This window comes from Atractosteus spatula, chromosome 25 (genome assembly GCF_055471065.1).
Source record: "Atractosteus spatula isolate fAtrSpa1 chromosome 25, fAtrSpa1.hap1, whole genome shotgun sequence".
In the NCBI taxonomy this organism is placed as follows: domain Eukaryota; kingdom Metazoa; phylum Chordata; class Actinopteri; order Semionotiformes; family Lepisosteidae; genus Atractosteus; species Atractosteus spatula.
Window position 1 is genome coordinate 4,191,425 of NC_142730.1, and position 22,218 is coordinate 4,213,642.

The window sequence follows — 22,218 nt, forward strand, 5'->3', positions numbered from 1 at the left end:
TCCCCTGCGACTCTAAATTGGAAGAAGCCATGGATAATGTATATACTGTAGATACAAATGTATGCTGACAAAATTAAAAATAAGGCATCCATAGCAAAGCAACACAAACATGCAGTTATTATATAAACACTTCCAAATTATAACTATTTACAGTATCTGTTAATATAAAAACACTGCTGGGTTATCTGACTTTTCCATACTTCTCTGTGTCTTGGTTTGTTACAATCCTTCAATGGAAATCATTAACCGCACCACTGTCTACCTGTCGTATCTCTCTTCCCTCAGAGAGTTACTGCCTGCCATTCACTCCCTCAACACTGCTGAGATACCTCTATTCTGCTGCTTTCTCAGTTTATTTCCCTTTCCCTTTAACCCCTGAGTTGTGTCTCCCTGTGCTATCCAGGTATGACTTGCTGTCACCTGTGAAATGGAAAGTGCTTGTTGGCACAGTTAGCCGGAGTGGGTTCATGTCAGGCACTCAGTATAATGCCCAAAAAATCCACTACCACACTGGGTTTAAGCAGAGCACCAATGACTACGACATCGCTCTGCTCCGGACTGCCACCCCCATCTCATTCACAGGTCAGAACACCACAGCATGATGGGAGATCACCGTGTGTCACTGTGTCTGCTTCTGTGACTGTTGTTTCTGGGTTTGTGGCTACACTGTCCCCCATCTGTCTCTAGCTGTCTGATTATCTGCATGACCATGTGAATGACTGTTTCAATTAGTGATGGTCCGTCTATGGGAGTGGCTGTCTATCCCTGTCTTGTGTGATTTTTAAATAAGTCAATTTTATTTTGTGTTTTCATTTACTCCTATGTATTTTTCATGACATCTTATGATATACTTTATGTACTTGTGCAGACCAAGTTATTAGTTATCTGCCAGAAATGGGAATGCTGGACCAAAAAGTGATACTTTTCCCTTTGAACCATGAACTTTCTCTACCCCTGGTGACAGGAGGCGCTCTACTGTATTAGGAGTTGAAGTTCAGATTAGGTCTGGAACTGAGTTCCCAACTGCTAGTCATTCTTTGAAAATTTAGGGGGTTGTAAGAGTAGTGGTGCTCAGATTTATGCCATGACTAAGTTTATATTGGGATTTTTTCTGTCTGAAAGCCCTGAAAAGACTAAATGTCCTCTCCTAGTCTAACTGGGTGTAAGACATTCCTCTTTTTACCACCCAAACTAAATGCAATAATACGCTGTTAAACATAATAATAAAATCATTTCTATTTTTTGCCAAAAAGTGATAGAACTGTGACATTTTAAAGGGTGTCTATTGACCAGCTGGTATCCATGGGAACTTTATCTCTTGGGCGGGAATATTGCCTATCCTGGGGTTTTGCTTGATTGATTCCACAAACTCTGATTCCTGGATGAGAACTAAGAACAGTTATTGGAGCACTAAACATCAAAAGCATCCAGTAACAGATAATCAGTGGTGAGAGTAACACGCAGTTCCTGTTGCCTGAGTCCCACTGTGCCGGAGTGACACGACGTAGTAACAGTGCTGATGATGCATTGTGTTTTGCTAGATACGGTGCGGCCAGTCTGCCTGCCTGCTTATGGGCAGATCTTCCCTTCTGGAGAGACCTGCTGGATCTCAGGCTGGGGTTTCACGGCAGAGGGGGGTGAGTGTTTCACACTCCTCCTTCACAAACACACAATCTCTCACCAGCATTCAAAAAACAAACAGCTATTAGAAGATATGTACTCTTACAGTCAAGAGGAGGTCATTCAGCTTATTGAGACATGAAACCGAATTGTTTTGGGAATGGCCCCAAGGAAATGGAGATAGCTTTATCATCAATTCTTCCAGATTGCCCCTTGATCTGTATATAAAGTGCATCCAATTTTCAGTCTCAAAATCTCTCTCTCTTTAGTTCCATTTGTATTCTCTTACTATGTTTTATTGTACAGCTTGAAGAAGCTCTACAGTTGGATTGACTTAGAGTGTTTTTAGTACTGAAATTAATTTCCCTCATAATCTTTTCTATAAAAGATTAAATCTTTTGGTCCCTTAACCTATTTGTATACCATGCCTGTGACATCAAGGATAATTCTGTTCTATGTTTTGATCACCTGATGTTTTCCAGGTCTGAGGAAGCAAAAAGACTCAGCTTTAACAGTCAGTTACAAACCGACTGACCTTTCCTGACACCCAGTGCTATATTTTGCTAGACTATTTCCTGGGCTTTGGTACCATGAAAAAAACTGCTGTTCCTCTGCAAGCTGCATTGGACTGAAAGCACTCTCACACGCGTGACATATTCAGACTGAAATTCAAATAAGACTTTGTGGGGTTTAAGGTCTGAGGGGAATTTGAAACCCCAAAACGTCACCCATTACATTGCAAAGTTTCATTGAGTGGGTTCAGGAGAAAGAGGGGGTCCACTGTCCACTTCAACTGGACATCCATTTATTCCTCTGCAGGCCCTATCTCTCTGGTTCTCAGAGAGGCTCCTGTTCTGCTCATTAACAACAAGGTTTGCAGCACAATGGATATATATGGCATCAACATCACACCTCGCATGGTGTGTGCAGGCTACATGGACGGTGGGATCGACTCATGTCAGGTAAGAAACCCGAGGAGACCCCACAGATCTTATTCAGCAGGCTGCACCAAAATCTGTAACATGAATACTGTTCATCAACTTTCCCAATGGTGCACAATTTCATGGTATCCCACTATATATACAGTATCTTCTTGGCTCTGCCTTGGACGTTAGGTATTGGATTGATTGCAATGACCACCAATGGGTAATTTTTATCACCCTTGAAGTACCCTTGCCTCTTGTTTTTATGATAACTGAGCTATGAATTATCCCATCGAAGTTCGGTTGGAAAACTATGTGAACTTTAACTGTTTTTACCACAGACATGAATGAGGGACGCCTGAAAATATTGTCTCTGCGTGAGCTCTTTTGCGCAATCAATGCCTCCTGTTACCAAGGAAACCTTTTAGTGAAAACATGGCTTTGTCATACAAGTGCTAATGCACACATATTAATAGCACTGCAAAATTCACTGCAAGGTTGTGTCCATACGTTATTCGGGCCGGAGTGTAGGATGCTGTGTTGTTTCAGGGCGACAGTGGAGGTCCGCTGGTGTGCCTGTCAGATGGCTCCTGGAAGCTGGTGGGCGTGGTGAGCTGGGGAGAAGGATGTGGCCGGCCAAACCGCCCTGGGGTTTATACCAACGTGACAGAGCTGCTGGACTGGCTCTACTATCACATACAGGCAAGGGCTCTTGGCACTGAATTGGAACGTGAGCCGGTCCAGGCTCCCGCGAAGTGTAGTTCAGGACCCTATGCAGACAGTATAATCCGGAAGTAAGTGGAGAAGGACATCAGGAGAGGAGACGAAGTGATCAGGACGGGTTGACAGACAGGGGGGCATGACTATGGTAAGCTGGTGCTCGGGGGGCATGGCACAGGCGAACGAGTCCAAAACAGTCCAAATAGGAAAACGAGGGTACAGTCTAATATCCAAAAACCGGGAAGTCCATCCAAGACGAAGACAAGAATAAAAACAAGGAACGGGGACAAGGAACCAGGGACAAGAAAGTTAAAAATAGACTGAAGAGGCCAGGTGCTTCGACCTCCGGACTCAGCAGGGTCAAGACGCCGATAGGAGGCCTATGTCCTCAAGCCGCGGACGTAGGGCGACTTGATGCTAGGCGGGCCTCTGGGCGTCCGTCTTCCAATGCAGAGCCAGGAATATCGAGAGCACCCAGCTTAAATAAGGAGGGACAAACAGAGGGCAGGTGCACATAAACAACTAAAATATGAAAGGGCCGGAGCGCCCTTAAGAAGAGAGATTCCGATCCTGACAGAAGTGGGTCATTGGAGGGGGTGACCAGATAGCTGGCAAGATGGTCCTCTTTGGAAGGGAGGTTGGGGCAAAGGCAAAAGTTGCAGTGTAGAATAAAGTAGCACTGCAGAGTTGTGAGCTTCCACTTTCCAAATACTTGTAATACAGGTGAGATTTAAATGTTTATTCTTGACTGTCTCTTTCCAGAAGGAGTTCCAAGGGATTTTCTACCTGAATGATAGAGAAACAGAACAAAACAAGGTGCACAGGCCAAATGACATCCTCTACATTTAGGCGGTTAAAAGAGAACAATCTGTCTTTGACCAGGGTTATGTTCAATAAGCAAAGCACTTTGAGGCCACGACAAATAGAAACCTTTAGGAAATGTTACTTTGAAGAGTAATTTGTGAAGGAGTTTTCAGAAATGTAGCAATAAACAAATATATAAACAGGAGTCATACAGTACAATGTTCTGTACTCCTGTACACCTTTCAAAATGTAGAAAATGTTTGAAATTGAGAATTAATGAGAAGGAATTGAGAAGGAATGAGAATTAATCTTAGGCAGCCAACATGTTACATGTAGCTCTTGTATTTAGTCTTAAACGTTAAATGGTCAAAAGAGTGATGTTCCTTTCAGTTTATTTTTTTAAATAACTCAATTGATGTTTTTTCTCTTTTTTTTTTGTTGCAGGCAGACAAGGATTTGCCCTGAGTCTCCCCCAGGTGGAGAGCAACAAAACAATGTTTATAATCCCTATATAATAATCACCTATTTTGTGAGGGGAAGAGGGGAGAATCACCATAAAAAATAACAGATATTTATTTAAAATAATTTTGTAATCTTTTTGAAACAATTTTCAACTTGCAGTAATAAATTGAGACAATATGCCATAATTCTATTATTTATTATATACCTTTTTCTGAATATTCTAGATACTGGCACACACTCACTGAAAGTGCTGGCCTAGGCAGAAATCAGTCATTCACCTGATTTCTCCTCACTAACAAAGCCATTTAAAACTACAGCCAAGAAAACACTGCTTTGCAAAATTCACCCATGACAGAAAGATAATCATTAGGACTACACAAAGGGTTAACCTATAGTATTGGATAAAAATGTCCTAACCAATGCACCACTTGCTGGCAACCAGGAGTACAGTGCTATCCTTCAGATCATGACTAGCTTGTCATTAGAGATTCTATAGCACCATTTATAAAGAGTGAAGGTGTTAACTCTAGTGTCTCAGAATTAAGTTCCCTTTTATTCTGTAGGTGAAGAATTTTCTCACTTTTCTGCCTGATTTTGTGTAGTGGGGCAGCTGCCTTGTGCTGTTCAGGTGGGTCCCCTAAGTTTATAAAGCACTTTGGGATTGTAATAAAAATCACAAAATTGCAATGTAAATGCAAGGATTTACTGTGTAATTAGCTTACAAATATTAAAATAGCTTTAAGCTATTATCTTCATATTTGCTTTTATTTTCAGGAATACCTCCAAATATATTTCTGCCTATTTGTAGGATAATGCAGCTCCCGCTCAAAATTGAAGCCCTCCCTGTGGAGGGTGATAGAAGGGTATTACATATAGTTGAACTAATTAGTGAGCTTAATTCCGATATTGTATTACATGCAAAATGAAAAAAAAATAACAGAAGTCATCATGCAAGCACTACACTTTTTGGAACTAATACAGTAATTGAGATAGCAACCTGCTTAGTGACAAACCTATTTGAGAATACAACACACTGCAGGGTTACTAAGGGTGATAAGCCATTTGCAGGCATTTTCTAGCTACATACAGGTAATTAAATGTCTGCTTATTAAACTGAGGAACATCAAAAGCTGTAGTGATGGCAAGATTTTGATATTTTTGGTAATTGTGTTGAGTCTGCAAAGTGTGAAGTTTGAATGTTAAATTCCCCCATACTCTGAAACTAGTTTGGAGTGAGTACAGTTTAGTGTTCAGATTTCAGCAATAAGTAAGGAGAAACTACTGCGTCTAAAACACATCTGCCACTAGCTACCACTGTTTCATGTCGTACATAATCATTATTTTGACAACTTTAGGTCAGTGAAGTGGCAGATGCACTCACAAGTTATGTGTTCTTTGTCTTGGATTTCTAATTGTACTCCCGAATCCTGTTCAGCCATATTTTCAGTTATGGCAATGCAGTACAAGTTGGCACTTGTTGTGTTTCATCTAAAAGTCATTCCTAAACAGTGAGTGTCACAAGTCACGTACTGAGTGTGTGACTGTTAATTATCACCAGACAAGCTATCACGTATGATATCCAAGAAAGGAACAAACAGGGGTAATTTGAACAATGACAACAGACAAGCCACATCATTCTGAGAGCTACTCATTTCCCAACATGTTGAACACAGCAGTTGAAAGACCCTTTACTTACTTAATTTGAAAGCCTGGACTTTAACTCATGGCACAAAGACCTAAGTGTGAATTGTGGTATAGGGTAATGCTTGACACATGCTCTGGACTGCCCACTCAAAGTGCTTTACAGGTAATGGGGACTCCCCTCCATCACCACCAATGCGTAGCTCCCATCTGGATGATGTGACGACAGCCAAAGTGCACCAGTGTGCTCCCCACACACCAGCTCTCAGTGTTAAGGAGACATGGATGTGTACTGTATATCCGTATTTAACATCAAGTTAGTCAAATATCAATCGGAACTATTATTTGAATCCTCTTTCATCTGTTTCATTTTTCTCTTGGATTAACATAAACCTATAGAGCTATAGTTTCTATTAATAATACAATTTTATTTTTCAACATTTTCCAAGAGTGGTTTCATGTACATGTGCAATTGGCAGGGATCAGACAGGAAGAGAAAACTCTGAAGCAACTTCATAGACACAACTGGCTGCTACAAAATAGGACATAATTCACTTACTGTAAGATAAGATAAGATCACTTCATTGGCCATATACAATTTCTTGTATTAGGAATTTGTCTTTTTGCATACCCCAGCTTGCTCTCCATGAGACACACAGACAGAGAGAGAAGGTGTAGGAGTTGCTTAAAAACTAATTTTATCTTCCTGATTGTGTTGCCACATTTCAACCATCACTTCAATCATGATGGTAAAAACCCACCACAAATACATTTTATCATTAGGTGCTTGATGAAAGAGTGTTAGGGCTTCCAAAAACGTTTTGCGGGGGGGAATGTATGAAAAAAATGTTTAGGAACTGTAAAAAGAACAAAACTCATGTTTTTTTAGCAGAAGAAATTAAGAAATGTCCCTAAGAAGGAAGCTGTTTAATCTACAGTATCTCACTCATTGGTATTTGGAAAGGCTATACAGTATGAGCCCACGTACTGTACAGTACTGTAGCTTCAGCAGCTCAGCAGAATAGGGAACTTAAGGTTACCCAGAAAACACCAAATAGTCAGTTCTGTTTACTTTGAAATGATAACGCACCAAATGGTTAAATCTGCTAATCCCAGATAAATGTTTCACTTCTCTCCAATACGGTTTGACCCCATAAAAAGTTTTTTTTTGTTGTTCACACACTCTCACTATTACTCTGTATGAGACGTCGTTTGCTATTGAGAGCAAGTATAATAATTATGGGAAGAGCAGTGTTTTTAAAACGCCTCCGTTTTGATCATCCAACTGATTTACCTACCGTGCAAAAACATGAAGAATCATGAAGAATCAAAATACGTTGGGGAAATAAAATCAGACAAAATTCTAATAGCAGGTTTTTTGTACTGACGAAGCACAACTCTTACTGTACAGCTACAGTAGCTATTTTACAACAACACAAGTGGGGGGCGGGCTTAAGTGTCGTAGGTGGGGCGGAAGGGTTTTCAATTTGAGTCTATAAATAAAAATGTCCTTTTGGATGTTACGGTGGTATCGCGTAAACATTTAGTTGGGCAATAAAAGGTAACATTTATTGTTCTAGCTAAGGGCACTCTATTTACGCTTACGTGCTCCGTCACCCCATCAAGGAAGTATCTCTGCCACGAGTCATGCAATGAGAAACACATAGGCCATTGAGCTAGGGAGAGGAAAGTTCACTTTTCAATTGGTTTCTCGCTCCTGGGCCTGTGACCTCACACTGCCCCCAAACCGGTTTTGCAAAACCCGACTATATCAGGCCTTCTTGTCTTACAACCCGATCGTTATAAGAATGAGCTCTGCGGTGCTCCGCACGTCCAAATCCGCCCTGGGTTTCGCCTCGCTCGTCAGACTTGCCGGGCAGCCGAACGGGATCCAAGCCGGTCTGACTCGCTGTCTCTTCGGCTCACTGAGCTCCTGTCAGCCGCTGCACCGCAGGAGCCGGAGACACTACAGTTTGAGGATGGATCAGAGGACCGGGCTCCTGTTCAGACAGGTGGGCTGTGGGGTCACTAGTACTGATCCCGATCGTCTCGTTATTTTATTATTATTTATGTGTGATTTCATTCGGAGATCATCCAGCTGTCATGATGCGCTGACTGAAGTGCTCGCTTTGCCGAATAAAAACAGGAAGTTTACTATGTGCCGAAATACAAACTTCAGATACATTTTAAAACCTTTCATATGGAATTCTGAACTTATTGCAATTTGCAATAGCAAATTTATTGAAAGAACTGTAAGCCTAATAATAATATCATTAACTTTGTCATACCAACATGTTTTAAAATAAATTACGTCTTAAATTTCTGGGTTACGCTACTAATTCGCAAATATAGACCGAATCCACAGCGTCACCAAGTTGCTGTCAGTAGTAGGTTGCTAAGCTGTTGTTGTGACTGTGTAGTCTAGTGTCATTAAAAGCATCCTGCTAATTGCTGAAGTGATGGGTATTGAGTGACAACTGACGGAGAAGTGGCACTGCCTGTACCAGACTCCTTACATAGAAAAACGTGACTTTTAAGGGTTGGGAGCAGCAATACTGCCATTTTATGGAAGCTGGAACCAAGCATTAAGTCAAATTGAAATAATTAATACCCTAATGCTGTTATTAGTGTTATTAATGTCATTACCAGTTAAAAAGAGATCGCTTAGCCAGCCAGTATAGTTCAGTTTTCGTCTTTTACTTGAGGAAAGTCAGCACTTCAACACAAATCTTTGGGTTCCTCATTCAAGAGAGAAGCAACACAAAAGTCACAAAATCTTCATCAGCAGTAGCATTCAATGAGTTGTGCAGCTTGGAATGTTTTGAAAATTCCTTGAATTTGCTTTGTTAGCATGACCTTGCCTATTTTAGTGTAGGACTTAATGGTAACCTGACTCTCTGACCTTTGGCTGATGTTTGAAGTATTTCTCCATTCCACACGAACTGCATCAGTATATAAAATCCATTCTGTGTTGAAAAGTCACTAAACCTAAACAATAATTTAATCTCTTTATTGCCAAAGTTTCCGATAAAGTCAGTTGATGCATCATAGGAGAAAATAGAAAAACACTGAGATAGATTGGTTGATTTCTTGGTTGACCTCACTACCATGGTATAGGAGAATGTTTGTTGTAAATGTACAATAAAGTACTTCCCAGTTTTCTGTTTGCAGTACACCATGTTTTGTCTGTTACAGTATGTGGTGTAGGTGGCAGCATTTTGAAGTTTGTGCACAATACATTACTATAATGCTAACACTAGTCAAGATCAGTTTGGTTGCCTTCTTGGCAAAATGCACAGTTCCCATTTAAGTACATTCCTAAAACATGCTCAGCTCTTCATACTGTAGCAAAGCTTTGGTCTCATTTTGCAACCTTTGTAAAAACGCATATAGTAGTAAATTATGTGTGATTACTGTTGCTGGATTATTTAATTGACGGTTAAAGATTATTGCACTGTGTTCAATACAATGTGTGCAATGCAGTTTTACAGGGAGCAATGTTGGTTGGAAGAGTAAAGACTTGCATTGCATTTTCATTTCTGGTGGGAATTCCTACATTCAGTGCTAGAAACTACAGGACTTCATCTAGTGCTTATCACTGTGAACCTTGACAGCTGTTATCTTTTATAGTGGTACCTATCTTAGTTTACTGTAAGGTAATCACTACAGCTTATGACTGTAATTAAATGTCTAAACCCGTGATGGAGTACTGTAAGTGTTACAGAGGAGTACACTAGAATGACTGGCAGCTGGGTGGTACAGTTGTGTTCCCCAGAGTGGGTTCAGGAACCTCAAGACACTCTGTCCTGTGGATGAAGCATGATGCTAGCGATCTGTTAGGACCTGTCACACTGAAGCATTTGTCTGAAAACTCTTGATCGTAGAATCTGTTGTCAAGCCACAGTTCTGAGACCATTAAAAACAAGCAAAGTTCTTTTTAATGAATGTCTTTCTGCACATGTTTTTGAAAAAAGGAAAAAACAGTCACCAGCTGGCCTAATGAAAAAGATAAAATGTCATTTCTTAAGCCTTTGTCCAGAATGGTTCAAATTCTAGAACACAGTATTGTAATGTTAGAAACTCACAGCCTACTGGAAACTATCTTGTGTAGCATTGAATAGAGTTGTTAATCTTAGTTAAAAGAAATATGATGCTGTGTTTAGTAAGTCATGTCAGTCAGGGTGCTCCTGTGCAGTCTGGAGGGCTGGTGTCTCTGCTGTTGTTCCATTCCAGTCCAGCCTTTAAACAACCTCAAGTAGCTTGTTAATGACTCAAATGTATTGACATTGCAGCTTCTGCAGCTATTAAGATGGCTCTGCTTTAAATTACTTCTTCACCTATCCACTATCACATTTCTCAGTAATAAGGTACTGTAATTGTTTCAAAATCGGTCAAAGTCAAGTCAGTCATGAATGAGAAATTAATTGTAATGACCCCCAAAACCAATTGATATTTAAAATCTACAGTATATGCTATATTGTTCTAGTAACATGCATGCATAAGTAAAGTTATATTTTTGTTATATGTTTCTTTAAATACTTAGTATATGCCTAGCTGTGTATTTGTGCTTTACTGTTCCTGTGTCTCTGCAGGTTTTCTTGGTCTCCTTAACCCTTAATGTTTGCATTTTCATATAAGAAAGTGTTCATATATTGTAGTATATCCTTCCTTTGATGGAAAAATAAAAACGTTTTTTTTATTGTTGTACTTTGTTGTACAGCACTATGTACAGGCAGTAAGACTTAAAAGTCTGAACAAATCTCTCTGCGCTTATGTTGTGTGTACCTACTGTATGTGGTTTAGTCAAATGATATTAAGATGTCTCGTGAAAATCAAGAAAGAAAGTTCCTGTTCCTGCTCACTCAGTATAGCAACCGCAGTAAATAAGGTGCAGATTTACCAAGCTGTTAATAGCAACAGGAAGCATGAATCAGTAAAAAAAAAAAAGATTGTGATACCTGTCACGTAGTACAGCAGTGAACGCAACAGTGGATACGTAGTGAAAGGTCCACAGGTGCTTTCTGATTGGATGGTCTTTCAGGAAGTGCTATAATAAGGCCTGAGTCTGTTCAAGTTCATAAAAACAGGTGTGCGCAAAACCTCCTGGGAGGAGTGTTGTGGTTACAGCCTAGTGTATCTGCAATCTCAATGAAACACTTTTTATGTTTTTTATGAAACTGCTTCTGCTTGGATATACAAGTTCTTCAAGAAAGGATTTAAAATTGTATTTTACCTATAAGAATTAAATAGCAGTAGTTCATAGGTATAAATTATTTCCTTGAACATCTAGTGTACAATTCTGAGTTTTTTCATGTTTTTTTATGTGCACTTTGATCATCTGTCCCAGTCTTTTGAACCAACAACTCTTCTATAATGTCTGTTGCCATACAGTTGACTGTCAAGAATGTACTGTAAGTGGTCTGTGTATTCTAACTTGATGAATTGTATGTCTCTGTGGTGCCTTCACAAGCAAATCATCATGGGAACTCAGCTTTGCAGAGCTTAGCAGGCAAGACGAATCACAGTGAAAGTGTTCTGTATAATGATTCAAAATTACAGAATGCTCAGCTCATGAAAAACTCAAGCATAAAAAACCGGCCAAAAAAAGCCTCCTAGTGTGTTCTCATTTAGTGATGACTGCTCCGAACTCACCCGAGCAGCTTTGTGACTGTGCAAACGCATTAATGACCCTGCACACAATATTGGAAGTGAAGAAAGTCCATCAGGGCCCATAAGAGACTACTTTCTCAGGCAGCTCAGAAAGTTTGGTATGTCTCAGGAAGCCATGATCCATTTTTACAGGGCAACTTAGCCTCTCGGGAGAGGAAACAGCAGGAGAGAGAGGTCCACACTGCTTCTGAAAATACTTGGCTGTGACTGATCGTCTGTTACTTCCATATAGGCAACACTTTTAAATCAGAATAACTCTGAATATTATCAGTGACCACTCCTACACAGCCTTTTCCCTGTTATAAGTATTACAATATTTCTTGGTAAATTGGTGGATTCTATCTTCACTGTAATGTAGCATCGTTTTGTATTTTGCATATGATGTGCATGATTTTTCTTCCCCCTTCTTCCATCTGTCTTGTTTTTGTATCTGTGTAATTTCGGGCACAGCAGAAGGGCTGGTTTGGCCACGAAGTTGACTTTGGAATGTGGTGAACCGTCACGTTCTCTCTTCCTCTAGCTGTTCGAGTCGCAGAGCAGCACGTACACCTACCTGCTGGCTGACGCCCAGACCAGGGAGGCGGTTCTGATCGACCCAGTTTTGGAGACAGTGGAACGGGACGCTCGGCTGGTGGAAGATCTGGGGCTCAACCTCACAATTGCGGGTCTGTTGCCATGTGACTTTCCTTCTCTTTTCACACTTTTCCCCACCTGCAAAGAGCCCTACCCACCAGTCCCTCTGCTCTCAGTCCCCCTAGATGCTGGCTGCTGTCGCTGCCCCGGCTAGCTATACCCCTCTTGACTGACGACTGTTCATGCCAGAACCTGGCCTTTTGTCTTCTTTTTCCACACCCAGTCAACACCCACTGTCACGCGGACCACATCACCGGCACGGGGCTGCTGAAGAAAAGACTGCCTGGCTGTCACAGCGCCATCTCCAAGGACAGCGGGGCCACCGCCGACATCCACCTCAAGGAGGGAGACAGAGTTACCTTCGGCAGATATGTACGTCCACGCACGCGAGAAACAAGTGTGTACACACTGATAAGCACATATTGCTAAGAAGGCGCACCTCTGCTACAGCTTCCAGCTTTCTGAAATGCTCCTCTTAATGAGCCTCCCGTCTCTTAGTTTACTGCTTCGAATGAGCTTTTACCATGCAGCAACCACAGGTAAAAGAACGTCGTGCAAAATGTCGGCTTTTCTCAGTTTGCAGGATGCTTTTAATTAAATAAGGGAACAATGAGACTGCAAGAACAAGTATCATTGCTTCAAGCAGTGTTAAATTATGTGTAAATATTTGCAAAGTGACAACAGGAAAGCTAAGAGTAGTGTATATAATGTATGTCTAGAAGAGGACATAGCCGATAATGTCAAGCCCTTTGGGTCTAGCTTGGATTTTAAATTTAATTCGGGGCATCTTGTCTCCATGGAAAACCGGAGACATTAAGCAGTGATGCCTTTTGAAGTTTGGATGTGAAGATATTCCAAGATACCCTCTTTCCTGATATATCCTCCTGTTTGGAACCCTCGGGCATTAACTACACAGTTGAATACTCAATGTTGACAGGTATGCCACAAGATGAAGTCTCTTTTGGGTTTGTAAGTGTGTAGCTGAATTGACGGTTGCTTTCCATATTGCTTTTGATATCATCTACCTGTTTGCCCTCTCAGTCCCTGGAGGCTCGAGCCACTCCTGGACACACAGACGGCTGTATGACCTTCGTCCTCAATGACCAGAGCATGGCCTTCACCGGCGACGCACTGCTGATCAGGGGCTGCGGACGCACTGACTTCCAGCAAGGTACTGACCGCACAGCACAGCCCAGCCCCATTTAGTAAAGGGAGCAGTATTCTCTATTATCATGAGCGCTGGGTGGGATTTTCTGACATTCATTTTATTGATATCTAAAAATTGCGATTCATTTTCTCCTTTTTTAAATTCAATCTCACATAGATACTGTATGTTATTAAGTAACTGTGTAAACCCTTTCAGTTGTAGTTGCAATAAGGTTTTGTCTCACTAGATGGCAACAGAGCAAAGCAGATTTCCAGAGATACAGCTAGACAAGGCACCGCAAGCTGTATACTCCTGTGGTTTTCATTTCCACCTCTGATTTTAGTTATTTAGTTGAACTGGTTAGTTGTATATTTATATTATCCTATTTTTAGGGTTTAATCAATTTCTAATCAAAAAAAGTTTTCCCCACTCGTCAGCCCTTTTAGTTATTGAAATTCTGTGTGTGAATATGAATCACAAGCAGACATTACCATTTTAAGAATGTAGTTTAATACCAGGGAAAAATAGTGTAATTACACTTGGCGTTTTGTTGAAATACAAGACAAATGCAAATAGAATTATGTAAGCAGAAAAAATGCAGACAGTATTGTGGAGGTTAGCCCTTCTCACTGTGGTTAGTTCAGTCCTGGGCTGGGAATGTATGTGGAGTTCTGTCCATATTCAAATGAATAATCTTCACCGTCGCCAGATTCTTCCCACCTTCCTACATGATAGCATGCTATGATAGCAAGGGCAATGGGTTTCACTATTATAAGATTCCAGACACATCTTTATGAGTTTTATTATGTTTTAGACACATCCTCATGGCCAGGTTTCGTAAGTATTTTCTGAAATGTAAAAAGCATTAGGAAATGTATTTTACTTCAGAGACCAATTGAGCCTTTTTTTTGTTGTTCACACTACATGTAGCGTGTTTCAGAAAATATGCAGTAATACACATAATGAATGTTACAGATTATGGTGAAGTTCATTGACAATCTGGAGTTTTCAAAGAAACAAAATAGTCTGTTGTCTGAAAGGCATTACTGGATTTGATGCAGGTTTTGTTGAAAAATATCAACATACAAAACAAGTTACAAAACATTGATTCTTCTGCTTGATGCTGCATTGGGTTTGCATGCTGTCACACCAAATATACTCTCAAGTCTTGTCCTTTTCAGCCTCTATAGCAAAGCACAGCATCCCATAAGAAGGTGTTGAACATTTCAGATCTTAGTGAGGATCTTGGTCATTAAAGATTAAACATTAACTGCTAAATGGAAAAGCCATTGCTCTATTTATCGTTTCAAAGTTATATTCTTAGTGTATTCCACATTAGACTTGTGTCCTATCTAGGGTGCAATCTCACTTTTTTTCCCTGGGGTTGCCACTATCCTTCGTAAGAGTAAGCTGCTTTCCAATAATGATATGGTAATAGATGAATGATTTCCTTGTTGCCCACCTGCAGGTGCTGTACGTTTGTAAATTCTTTGGTGAAAGTAAGCCTGTGCAGTCCAGTACTGCCTACAAAAGAAAAAAAATGGTTCTGGTACAAAGTAGACATTTTAGCAAGACTGTGTTTTTTATTTGGACCCATAACAGAGTAATTTAAATTACACCACTGGTCTGTGGCACTGTGCTTGTTGTTGTTTTAAATTCTGTCCAGTTAGAATAATTGTAACCCAGGTTTTTTTACATAAGAGCCTGTAGACTAAAAATACTATAGACCGGGTTCTTGATTGAGCATTCAGTGATGCTATTTCACTTGCACCCCAATTGAGCAAATGGAGAGCACAAGACCCCCCATCCTTTAACTTTCCCCCATGTCCCAGATAGTATGTTATAGTCCGTTGCCCATTTGTTGATCTGGGCAAAATGGAACAAATAAACCACAACATCTTGCTCAAGGCCAGATTGGTTGTGTCCATCCTGCTGGTTTGAATGCACGCTCCTGGCTGTGTATTCTTCAGCACTGTAACCACTGCTCCAAGCCAACAACTTGGACATAAAGTGTTGAGTCTGACTTCAGGTTCACTGTCAGCGACCCATACTGTAAGTCATCTGGGGTGCTTTGCCCCTTTTTTGTTGTTTTTGGGGTTCCCTCTATATTTTGTTCGGTCGGGATGGCAAGCCCCACTTTCTATGGCTAGGCTTTTCATGATCAATTTTGCCTCTGATGGTCGGTGATGTCTGCCCGACGCTTTCCCCCCACGCTGTTTAGTGTCTCTTTCTCTCAAGGCTGCGCTTCAGCCCTGTACGAGTCTGTGCACAAGAAGATCTTCACCCTGCCTGGAGAGTGCCTGGTGTACCCCGCTCACGACTACACGGGTAAGAGACTCCTCCTCCAGAGTCCAACTCCGGGGTGAGATGGCTCCCAGTGGCTGGTTGAGATTTTATTGCAATTAAACACTGGACACTGCAATTAAGTGTTTATCATGTTGTCAGTGTTTGTCATGTTGTTAATATAATAAAGGCTACGTTTGACCAGTGAGACAGTCTTTAGGAACATGTATGTGGTGCAGCTACTGGCAAATGGGGAAGTAAAGAGAAATTTGGGCACATTTAGAAAAAACAATACCCTTAATGTGCAGGAAGTGTATAATCCAAAGGTCAGGAAAACCAAAAGAAGATTGCAAAGTGGGTTAATGGATAAGTAAGTAGAGGGCTGATACAATAATGTTTTAAACCTTTATCCGTAGGACAAGTCTGATTCATTAAGATAAGATATAACTCTTTTTAAAATAGGAAATCAAGACTCAGTGATATCTTGAAGATAACTTGGCCAGTGGTGCAAAAGATCACTGTAAAATAAACCCAATTTTTTAGTGATTTTTATGAAGTATAAAATATAAAGAGGAGATAACGTATTATTATGAGTTGTAGGGGCTAAACCATGCATAATGAAAGGGGTATTGTTAATATGATGAATAACTACTTCACTACACTATAGACAACTAGCTGTGTCACAAGTGTACCCTTTGCTGTAGCTATCAGCACTGATTGTCATTCCAGATGATTTCCACACTTGATTTCCTCGGGCAATGTGGGTGAAAGCGCAAGCTCGCTCCGCCCCAGGCCAGGCTGAGTGTGCTGCTGTCTCTCTCAGGTCAGTCAGTCTCCACGGTGGATGAGGAGCGCCGTCTCAACCCCCGTCTGACCAAGAGCTTGGAGGAGTTTGTGAAGATCATGAATAACCTCAACCTTCCCAAGCCTAAACAGATCGGTAAGAACGCGTCTCCATGGCCTCGCTGCAAGAGCTTGTCACACACATCCTGGCCAGACAGGTGTTCAGAAAATCCGGTCCCTATCATTTTTTCTAGAAGTTGGGCTTTGCGGTTGGAATTTAGAATCACAGATCATAATGAAGGTGATAAGTTAGAGTATGAGTGGCAAAGTGGTGCATTGGTTAGCTTTGCTGCCTCTAACTTCTGGGTCCCCCGGTTGAATTCCTGGGGTGCTATCTCCATGAAGTTGAATGTTCTCCCCATGTTTGTGTAGGGTTTAGCATAGGTCTTCTCCGGGTGCTCCAGTTTTCTTCCACAGTCTAAAGACATAATGGTAGGGTAATTGGCTTCAGGGACAATTGACCCGAGATGTGAGTGTGTGTGTCTTCCTTGCAATGGACTGGTGTCCCGTCCAGGGTGTACCCTGCCTTGTGCCCATTGCTTGCCAGGATAGACTCAGGCTCAACTCTGAATTGGAAAAGTGATAAGAAAATGGATGGATGGAAAACGGTGACCAGTGAGCAAAATACTCAAGGTGAGAAAAAGGTTAGAACAGTTAATTACTGGTTTAACATCCTCTAAAAAGGACTGAATTGCCAAGCAGTAGCTAGCTATTCATGACTAGGGTGGCAAAAAACTCACTGGCACCTCATACCCACTGGTGCTTTTTTTAGTTTCACAACTGGTTCCCATAAAAGCCTTCTGAAGTGAAACTCTGCTTTTTGCATGCTTGAACTGAAACTAATATACCAGAGTTGGAGGCATATCTGAGGCAGCTCGTATATTGATTGGCCGACCCATCAGGGCCACTTTATTGCTGACCTTCCCAGTCTGTTCAGCTGGGGAGCGGCACACCTGCACGTTTTCACGATACTACATTCAGAGAGGTGCCAGCAAGGCTATTCCATTTTGTTTAACTTCTGAGTAGATTGCTGGGTGTACAGCGCTTGCCAATTATCTTGTTTTTGTTTTTGACGTTGTTTGCAACGGGGCGTGACGAGTTTACCCTTGAAGGCTAGTGAAAAGCCCAATTAAGCAACAGCGTCAAGGGACGGCCGCAGAAAACCTAACGATTTTCAAAAAGCGAGCTGCCACCAGCTGAGATCATTTTGTTTGCTGTGCTCCACAGTTAGGGCAACTTTGCAATTCCTTCCAATGCCTGAAGCCTATAGGAATCTGATTAGATACTGTAGATCACACAGCCAGACTGTGTGAATCTATCCAATTAATATGACAGTGTCCAGTCAAGGGGATCCAGAATAATGTAGAGAAGGCTTTCCGTTTCTTTTCTAACTCCTTGTTTATTCAAGAGGTGGGGAAAACACAGTGAACACAGTGTGCGTACTAAATAATGAGTCCAAATGGAAATTGACAGCACAGATGAGATGAAACCATAAACCCCTTGTACCTCTTGAGGATCAGACAGTTGGGAATTCTTCACAGCTCTTTCGTGCATGGCTAGCTTCATTTGCTCAGATGTGTGGTTTTGTATCATGCACTAGGAATAACAGCACCCAAGAAGAAAGTGTCTTGAAAGGAGTATGGGGTGTTGAGTGAAAATGTGGCTTATGGTTGATCCAGGCTCCACAGATAGGACTGAGTGTCTCCAGTCTATCTGCTTCACAGACAGGATCGTCTCTCTGTTTCTTCCACAGATGTTGCTGTGCCTGCCAACCTTGTCTGTGGGATCCAGAATGTGTGAAGATGGCAAAGAAGTGGATTATAACCTTCTGTCTGTTTTTATGATCATTATTGTGTTGATTGTGACTTTTTAATTTGAAATGTATGCCACCTTGTTCAACTGACATCATTTTTCGGACTAATTGCATAATTGTTCTGTGAACGTGCACGTTCCATGTCCACTGTGCAGGCATAGGCTGGGCTGAAAAAGAGAAGCTGAATTCCCAGATCAGAATTTTGCGAGAACATTATCTGCAGTAGAGATAGAATTTAGCCTGAACCATGGGAAATAAGGCTAGTTGGGTGAGAGAAGGTGAATATGATTTTGGCACTTGGGAGAAAGAAAGCACTTTTATTGCTCTGGCTGTACGCTGCAGAGGGCAGCAGGATGGCCTGATGTTTGAGTTGCTGCTTCACAATTTGATTCCAGCTTGGGGATACCTTCCGTGTGGAGTTTGCACATTCTCCTGTGGCTATGTTGGCTTTCACTGGGTGATCTGGTTTCCCCCCATAGTCCAAATTCTGAGAATGTTCTCAGAATGGGTGTTGTGCCACACATTAACACCCTTATGGTAAATGTACCATAAAGGATGTCTGCCGTAAAATGTAACACTCATTCTTCTCTCTGTCCTTTCTTTTTGAAAACAGCTTTAAAAAAAAACTCCTGCTGGAGTGCCCATACCAGACAGTGCATCCTCCTAAAAAAGAAGTCTGTAATCAGAAAGAAAATGGATAAGAATGTCATGCACTGGTTTTTTAAGAAATTAAGTAACAAGAATAATAAAACAGAGCGTTTGTCCCTGGTCGCTGAACATAAATGGTGTTTCTTCAGACCAAGTGGTCTGTTTCTGGAATACATCAAGAAACACCTCATCGAAAGTCAGCGAGCTACCAGACAAACAAATTTTGTTTCTAACCTCTCATAAGCGCTTGAAAATCTTCTGGGAAAAAGAACCTCTTCCTGAACATAGCTGGTTACTTTAAAGATCAGGGATATCAGCTGATGTTGTTGCTCTTGAGGACTGGAATTTATGTGGCAGATCAGCAGTGCTAGTCTGTTGAGTTTCAAGCCTGTTCCTTCCACTGAAACCGAATGAGACAGTCCCAGGAAAGAGGTGGATTTCATGTGATAGCCTTGGAATGATCAGTTAAAGAACAGTCTGGAGCTGCCCTGTGCAATAGGTATCGATCTGTGGGACGGCATCCAATAGAGTTTTTAAGGAATGGAGTGCTCCACACAGACAGGTTCAGAATTGAACCCAGGGCCCCAGCCCTGCGAGGCAGCAATACTAACCACCATGGTACCATGTTGCACTAAACTCTGTTTATTTAAACATGAAGTTTCAGACTGCCTTTGAAGGTTTCTCTATCAAGATTTGATTTTTATGCCGGCCTGACATCAATACTGTAGGCTGGAGATCAAGGAAATGCCTGGAAAATTGATTTTTTTAAGTGCCTCGTGAATAGGTTGTACATTTGTAATTTGTATAATAATTAAAATTTTCAAATCATATTAAAGCTGAATGGTCATAAACAAACAGCACAAAAAGCTAGGTAAGAGCTGCTTTAACCTCACTTTATACACCAGTTGTGGGTGATTGTAAAAAACTGATCAATCGACAGTGGCTGTAGGGGGTGATTCACTAGAGTCTTTCAAAGCTCAGTACCAGGTGGTGGAGTCAGTAAATTAAACAAGATGGATGACACAAATGGCTTCTTCTCAGCAGTTACAGGTCTGATGTTCTTCCATTACAGAGAAATCCTCTCACCTTTAGACGTGAAGCTTCCAGAAATCAGTCAACTTGTAATAAGCAACAAAAAATGTTATGGCAGTGTGGTTTCTGCAAGATGTGTTGCTGTGCAGGTTGACTATGTGCTACAGAACAATTAAAAGCTTAAAATTAAAAAGAGGAGCACCTTGTCCCACTCAATAGCAAATAAGAAATAGAAAAGTGGGAAAATGCTGAAGGGGGTTATATAAAATTTGGACCAACAGTATTGGGAAATGTCACAGGCTCCTAACAGGACAGGGAGAACTTGAACATAAATGTTCCAGTCAACACATTGTATTCTGCAAGAACCTTCATCGGAAGCAAGATTTTGTTTTGTGGAACCAGCCAAGCAATGAATCAATTACATATTTATTTCCTTTAGTGCCTTTGCATGGTGATTGTCATCTTCCAACAGAGAGTCGGGATTACAAGGCGGCACTAATTTGTAGCAGTGTATTTACGAAATGAACAGATTTTTATATTAAAAGCATTTATGTCCTTTTAATAAGCTTATTTAGTGGCTGTACCATAGTCAGAACTTAACATCTGCTAATGGGTGTAGCTTCTGGGGAGTGTGATGTGAAACTGTTATTCTGTATGTGACCGTAAAGAGGTGAGAATTGGAATCACATTGCACACTGCAGCAGGGTCCTCTCTGTAGGGGAATGGAATAACTGAATCAAATAAATCTGTTAACCTGCCACACTGTCCTGTCTGTTTCTCCATTTTAATATCCAGTATACACTTTGTAAAAATGCAAAGGAAAAGGAGGAAATGACCAGATCCAGATTTTTTCGTAACCCCGATAAAATAAGAACAAACGCCAACAATTGGAATGAGATTGCATAGTGTCTTTCTTAAAACAATTGTAAAAATGTTCAACTGTAATCATGGTAGTATTGTGTAGAGCAAAGCCATATTCATCATTAATTGATCACAAATAAATGGGTCACATTTATTTACACCTCTTTGTATTCTCATAAAACCCAACTAAAACACAGCTACAGTAACATTCTGGTCTTTGGAAGTTTATTGGTGGCATCTGGTACTATGTACTGTAGGAGCCTCAGAAGATTTCTTGTTTTCCTCAAGTATAAAAAAGGAAGTAACACATGGAAGTCATTCAGAAGCGGCATCTATCATCTGGTTTAAGTTGGAGAGCTCTCGGAAGATTCTCCAATAGTACAGTAAAAGCTACAGATATGTAAGTATATCTTGCCACCTTGGCCAGTAAGACAAGTGATTTGCGTGTCAGTTGGAGATCTCCAACGCAGACTGGCATCTTCAGGATATACTTGAAAAGTACTGTAGTATTCAGTGTCCTGTACATGAATGGAGAGCCAGCCTTACAAACAGGTGGAGGCTGAGGGCAAACCACAAAAATGGATAACTAAAATTTGCCAAAATATATCTAAATAACAGTTGGAACCATGTCTTGAGGTCAAATGAAACGAAATTGTATTTTTGACAAATACAACTCTTTCTGAGACAATTAAAATAAGTCTTTTTTTTTCTGAAGGATGCATCCAATCTGCAAACCTTTGTTATATCCTGTTTTTTATTCTTATTCCATGGGGCGTATGAATAAATCTGGAATGGACTGGGCATTTACAGTAAGTGTTCATGTAGTGGTAGCTAAATATAAAAAAGTACACAACAGTATTCCCCTTTCTTCATAAATATTTTATGCGTCAAAGTGTTGAACTTGGTGACTTACAGTGGGTTATGCAACAGTTTTAACATGCTTGTTCTAACTAGTTTTAACTCTTGTTCTAAGTCCTGAGCTACTCCCAGGGGGCGCTGTTCCCTGGCAAACCAAGGAAAACGTGCTTATCTGATTTAACACACCCAGCTTCAGAGTTTCAGCTCTTCATGGGATCTTAGCCCACCAGGCTCATATCTGTGATGTCTGAACAATAGGG

At 40.9% G+C, this 22,218-nt stretch overlaps 2 protein-coding genes across 2 annotated transcripts; both read left to right on the forward strand.

The window, feature by feature from the left end:
* Positions 1–467: 467 nt before the first annotated feature.
* LOC148815110 (transmembrane protease serine 3) lies at positions 468–4,631 on the forward strand. The gene is made up of 5 exons (XM_088905897.1): positions 468–582; positions 1,542–1,637; positions 2,440–2,582; positions 3,093–3,245; positions 4,512–4,631. Exons 1-5 carry the CDS (start codon positions 468–470, stop codon positions 4,530–4,532), a joined length of 528 nt encoding a protein of 175 aa, XP_088762023.1. The 3' UTR covers positions 4,533–4,631.
* A 3,001-nt stretch (positions 4,632–7,632) lies between these two features.
* On the forward strand, positions 7,633–20,997 carry ethe1 (ETHE1 persulfide dioxygenase). The gene is made up of 7 exons (XM_088905849.1): positions 7,633–8,182; positions 12,361–12,505; positions 12,697–12,845; positions 13,515–13,644; positions 15,859–15,948; positions 16,727–16,843; positions 18,500–20,997. The coding sequence occupies exons 1-7, from the start codon at positions 7,979–7,981 to the stop codon at positions 18,544–18,546; spliced, it is 882 nt and encodes a 293-aa protein (XP_088761975.1). The 5' UTR covers positions 7,633–7,978; the 3' UTR covers positions 18,547–20,997.
* The last annotated feature ends 1,221 nt before the right edge of the window (positions 20,998–22,218 follow it).